This window comes from Urtica dioica, chromosome 2, assembly GCF_054948205.1.
Source record: "Urtica dioica subsp. dioica isolate 48M chromosome 2, U.dioica_male_clone48M_v1_H2, whole genome shotgun sequence".
NCBI lineage: Eukaryota > Viridiplantae > Streptophyta > Magnoliopsida > Rosales > Urticaceae > Urtica > Urtica dioica.
The window spans coordinates 38022823-38028822 of record NC_142757.1 but is presented as its reverse complement, the minus strand read 5'-3'; the positions used below and the strand labels follow the sequence as shown (position 1 = coordinate 38028822).

General features: G+C 40.8%; 1 protein-coding gene across 1 annotated transcript; it reads right to left on the bottom strand.

Moving 5' to 3' along the window:
* Positions 1-645: 645 nt before the first annotated feature.
* PLA-I{BETA]2 (alpha/beta-Hydrolases superfamily protein) lies at positions 646-2600 on the bottom strand. Its single transcript, XM_089605043.1, has one exon. The coding sequence runs from the start codon at positions 2502-2504 to the stop codon at positions 1002-1004; it is 1503 nt and encodes a 500-aa protein (XP_089461169.1). The 5' UTR covers positions 2505-2600; the 3' UTR covers positions 646-1001.
* Between the last annotated feature and the right edge of the window lie 3400 nt (positions 2601-6000).

Sequence of the window (6000 nt, the reverse complement as noted above, 5' to 3'; positions counted from 1 at the left end):
TTTTTTTTCTAGGTGGACCGTGTCTCTTGATCGCATTGAGAAGCAAGTGCGTAAAATGAATAAGCCCATGAAAATAATAATAGTATACATATATTTCACACAAACATAGTATGCTTTTATTAAAATAATCTTCATGACGCGAGCATTCAAATTGCTCTTATGAGAATAAAGAAAAGCTTTGTTTTCCAGTATGAAAAGTAAATAAGAAAAAATTTCGCGAGTGATTCATTAAATAAATGCTAGTCGGTGGAGTATATAGATAATGGAAAATAAAAACACAGAGAAAAAATATGCAGATGAAATAAATGGCATGTTGGACATGCGACTCTTGTTTCTTTGCACAGTTAAGAGCATTCGTGAGGAGAAAGACTTAAAGTTAATGCCAATTAAATTCATTGATAAATGCCTCAAAATGTCAACAAACAAATAGTTTTTTTAATTATTATTATTTTGTTGTTATTATTACGGTAAACCAAACAATGTAAAGTCACTTCGTAGTTTATACAACTATTATAATTTACTCTTATTTTCACCTAAAATGTTTCTTCTTTGAAACATACACGAGTTATTACTGGCTGCGTATTTGATTAATTCCTGGTATTACTCGCCTTCTTGGCCAAGTTCCCACATACCAAACCATGCATGGACCACAAAAGAATCTTACTCACTACTTTTTGTACAAGAAAAACCAGGGGAGAAGAGGACAACATTCTAAATTCCCCAAAGTAAATGAATAATAATCAAACTTAAATACATGGCACAACAAGATAAGGAAAAAAAAAAGAATTAAATATCAATCAATTTAACAAAAAAAAATAAATAAATAAATTGTGAGGGATTGGAGCACACACCACATAAGGTGAGAACTACTTACACCACTCGGGTGAATCACGTTGTTTTGTACAAAGCAGTGCCTTGCAAGTTGCAACTAATATTTCGGTACTTACTTTTAAGCACTGTGAAAAAAAAAGGAAGGTAACTCAATTGTAAAATATGATAGGTCAAGATGAAGGGCTAGGCAAGCAATTTTGCAAGGACAAAGCGATAGGAATATGACGGTGGTGGTGATCTCTTTCGAGGTTCAAGCTCAGGGACTTGGCTTTGCTAGTGTAGAGCTTCTTGACGTTGGAGCCTTGGTCTTGGAGAAGGCGAGCGAGGCTTCTCTTGGCGTTGGAGCGGAAAGGGCAATTGGAGGCGAGGAAGCCGTCGACCAAGTGGAGGTAGGCCTCGAGGTCGTGGCAGCACGCCATGTCAGCGTTGGGCTTCAAATACGGCGACATCTTCGTGTCCACCCTCAGCTCCGTCCCCACGTCCGAGTACGCCAGCGACGTCGCCGGCACTCGCGTCACCACGTCCCGCGAGTTCACTATCCTCAGCACCTTCACTCCCTTCGCCTCCACCCGCCCCGCCAGCCCCCGGTTCCCCACGCGGGGCCCGCCGAACGAGAACACCGCCACGGGTGGCGCGTCCTCACTGGCCCCGATCTCGTCCCCCACGAGCACCGCCAGGGCCGCGCCCAGGCTGTGCCCCGTCACGCTCACGCTCAGCTCCTCTCCCTTGTACATCTCCGTCAGCCTCCTCACCTCCTCCACCACCGACTCCGCCAGGCTGGCCACGTGGGCCCCCTGAGTCTTGTAAAGACTCAGGAACCCGGCCTCGACTCTGGCGGAGTCGCCGGAGTCGGAGTCGGAGCCGGGCATTTCGACCAGGTTTGCGCGCATGTTCTCGGCCCACTCGAGACACGTGGCGGTGCCGCGGAGCGCGATGACGATGTCCCTCCTCCCCATGCGTTGGATCTCGCGGGGGTCGTCGCACACGGCCACGTACCCGACCCAGCTCGAGCGCTGGGTCATCCACCCGAGCTCGGGGGCGGCGTCGTCCACCCACTTCGGGAGGCCCACGGAGGACGTGGCGTAGAGGGATTTCGTCACGCGGTACGACCGGTCGGGGAGCGCCACGTGGCGGGGGGAGGGCGCGGAGTCGGGCGACGTGGCGGGGTTCGAGTGGAAGCACCGGTACGCCGCCTGCACGAACTCGCCGTAGCGCACGACTTCCCGCCGGAGATTCTCGTCCAAAGGGTCGAGGAGCCCCGACCAGTCGTCGGAGCCGTGGTACTGTCTCCACCGCCGGCCGAGGACGTTCCGGGGAGAGCTCTCCTCCGCTGCGCCGCTCAGCAGCTGCTGGAGGCGGCCGAGGTGCCGCGGCGACATCTCCTCCGCCGAGGCGGCGTTGCCTCCCCTCGGCGGCCACAGCCTCGCCAGGTTGAGCCCGTCCAGGAGGCTCTTCCCGGCGCGTGGCGGCTCCGGCGGCTTCTCCGGCAGAGGAGGCTTGGCGAGAAGCTTCTCGAGGTTGGCCAGGTGGACTCCAGTGGATCGGGAAGACGACGTCGTTCTCGTTAGATTCGGGTTCAGCGGAGACGCTTGTGCTTGTGATCTCAGACTCGATCGCCTTGAATAGAACTGGTTTAGATTCAGAGTTGGTACCGTCGATCCTATCTGTATCATGATTCCGCAAAAACCAGTTTAGATGTTTGAGAGAAAGAGAGAGAGAAGGCGGATTATTTTACAAGAGGGAAATGAAGTTGTAGATGACAAACGCACCAAATTAAGAAATGAAAATATTCGATCCGAGTATATATAATCTACGGAGTTCAGGAATACCCTTGACATGGCTCATATTTACACCGCGGCAACGACGGGATCTTCGAAGCTCTATAGAGGGGTGTTTGCGTAATATCCTCTTTCTTGCTATAACGTGTCGATGTGGCTTTTATTTATTTAATTTTTGGAAAAATGGTATGAAATAGCCAATTCAAACTATGACTTTTGCAAAATAGTCATAGTTTCATTAGGTATAGCAAAATAGCCAATTGAGAGTACTACGAATTTTAATCCTACCTCGATTAATTTTAATCCAGCCTTCATAAAACTTACATTCTGTCTTTATAGTTCGTTGGGATTAAATTTAATCCAGCCTAGATTAATCTTACTTTGGCTAGTTTGCATATAGTTGACAAACTATGGCTATTTTGCAAAAGCTTAAGTTCTATTTGGCTATATAGCCGTTTGACCCTTAATTTTTTATGTTATATTCTGTATGTTAAAGACTGCAGACTGCTTAGCTGAACGTTCGTATTTGTCTGCCAATCGGTGATTTGCTTCTTCTATTACTGCTAAGTTTATTATATTTTTCGCTCTAAAAACATATTTGTCACTCATAATTGACTGAAATACCCTTCGAGAATTATAGGTTGAACATACAATTATGCCCCTTCCAGGAAAGCGCGGATTGGTGAATAAAGCGACAGTGGACTGCGATGATATTTTATGTATACATTTTTGTTTTTGATTTTGTGTTGTTTACAAGACGTTTGACTTTTCCATACAAGTTCAAATTATTCAGTCTCTAGCTCAAGTTCAAATTTTTAATGGTGTATATATTAAAAATTATTATCTATTCATTTGTTCCACCGGATACATCTCGGTAAATTCGGTATTTACGATTATCACGGTAATTTCAACGGTACAGTAAACATTTTCCTTTACTATATACCACGATAAATCATTGGTTTACCATGATATATTAGCAAAATTTGAGTTGCGGTACGACAACGTAACGGTATATCAATCATTGGCTCAAACTCGTTTCGCGGTGAAAAATGTTTTTCTTTTTTAATATTCAAATATGTCATATTTTTATTATTTATTTTACTTTAGTATTTAATTTTTTTTATTGATAAACTTTTGTTGTTAGCCGTAATTACTTTTGTATTTTAATATATTGTATTTAATTGATTTTGTTGACATTGATAATGAAATTAACAGTTGGTAGCGATATTTCAAATACTTATAAAATAGATATCATCATTTTTGTCAGTAATCGATATCTCAATAAAATCATAACATCGGTAATTTATCTTTTTTATTGCTATCAGTATTATAATTTTTTATATGATCTTAGATCTTTATCACATCTGGGGTGTGTGTGTGTGTGACTGAAGATATTATAGATTTAAGGGCATATTTGTCTACGAGAAATTAATTAGAAGTGGTGTGATAATATATTGTATTTAATTGATTTTGTTGACATTGATAATGAAATTAACAGTTGGTAGCGATATTTCAAATACTTATAAAATAGATATCATCATTTTTGTCAGTAATCGATATCTCAATAAAATCATAACATCGGTAATTTATCTTTTTTATTGCTATCAGTATTATAATTTTTTATATGATCTTAGATCTTGATCACATCTGGGGTGTGTGTGTGTGTGTGACTGAAGATATTATAGATTTAAGGGCATATTTGTCTACGAGAAATTAATTAGAAGTGGTGTGATAATAGATTAAATAAAAATTATAGGTTAAGATTTTAAATATTTGAATAGCATGTGTGTTGACAGACAAAATTAGTACAACACATGTCTCATGAAAAGCACTTGATTCTGAGAATGAAGTCCCAAGAACTCCGAGCGTCTAGGCAAGATTTTCTATAAATACAAACGAATCTAATAAAAGAGATAAAATAAACAAGGGTGTTGAATGATAGGTGAAGTTTATGACGAGTGCTTGTGTATGTGTAAAGATGTGATGCCCTTTGTTCAACGAGCTCCTTCTCTGTTTATAAGGATTTTTGGTCGAGTACGTGGGGTGATAAATCCCAAGTTCTTGATGGTTTATCAAGTAACCGTTCCCATGATGTGCGTAATGGATGGTTATTCCTCTTTGCTCGACATATAATCACCGAGGTGTGCGTTTTGCTTTGGTTTTAATTTATTTACACGTGTTTGTTTAGTTTTGACTAGTTTTTGACATATCAACTTATCTTCTTTTCGAAGTTCTGCTCGATAGGGTTTGTTTTTGTCTTATGAACCGGTCGTTCATTAACCTTCATAAGCTTTTGGACTTATTTAACTCGAGTTCTCGATGCCGCCGAGCAAGTGCTCCGATTTATGCAATTTATATGAGTAACAATGTGTATCCTCCTATAGAGAGCCTCACAATTGTTTTCCTCATGAAAACACGACAATTGGTGTTGAAGCATTTATTCTCTACAAAAGCTAAACTAGATACATTACTACAAACTGGGGATTCCACAATAGTACAAAACCGTTGTGGAAAGCTTCCACAACGGTTCTATACCGTTGTGGAATCCTCCGTTGTGGAATGTTTCCACAACAATACTCGTTCCGTTGTGGAAAAGTAATGATTCCACAACTGGACGAGTCCCATTGTGGAAATGTCCATGATTCCACAACAGGATAGCCTCGTTCTGAAAAAATTTAACATAATTAAACACCTCGCGCGCGATAGCGTGTATAGTTTGCCGCGGCGAATCTTTCTACAATGGTACAATTGTACCATTGTGTAACGTTTCTCCGCGGCGAAGAAAAGTTTTTTTTTTTTTTTTTTTTTTTTTTTTTTTTCGGGTAACTCGCCGAGGCCACGTTATGTTTTCGCCGTTGTGGAAGATCTCGCCGCGGCGAAAACATAACGTGGCCGCGGCCAAATTGTACCTGAGAGCTATTTTTACAGATTTCTAATTTAAAAACCTTAAAATAAAATTATATATCCAAAACCAAATGTTCATAACATCAAAAACATATTAATTACATCCAAAACCAAATATATATATATATATATATATATATATATATATATATATATATATATATATATATATCCAAAAACATCCTGAACATCCAAAACACATATGTATATCATCCAAAATCAAGCTAATATTCACCTTCTATAAAAGTTTGTACGTAAAGTATCCACTCTTCTCGAATTTTTTTTAAGTTATTCGGTGTATATGACTTCTTCAAAATATATATTTGCGACGACGTGAATTAGCGATGGCGCAAAGGCAAGTGCGAAAACTTGATGAAAAGATATTGATCGGAAACATTAGCTCGCAAACAAAGACCAGAATACCCCTTTCTTCCCTCAAAAGAGTACCCAGTCGAAAATTAAACTCACATTACCGGCCTCTGAAATG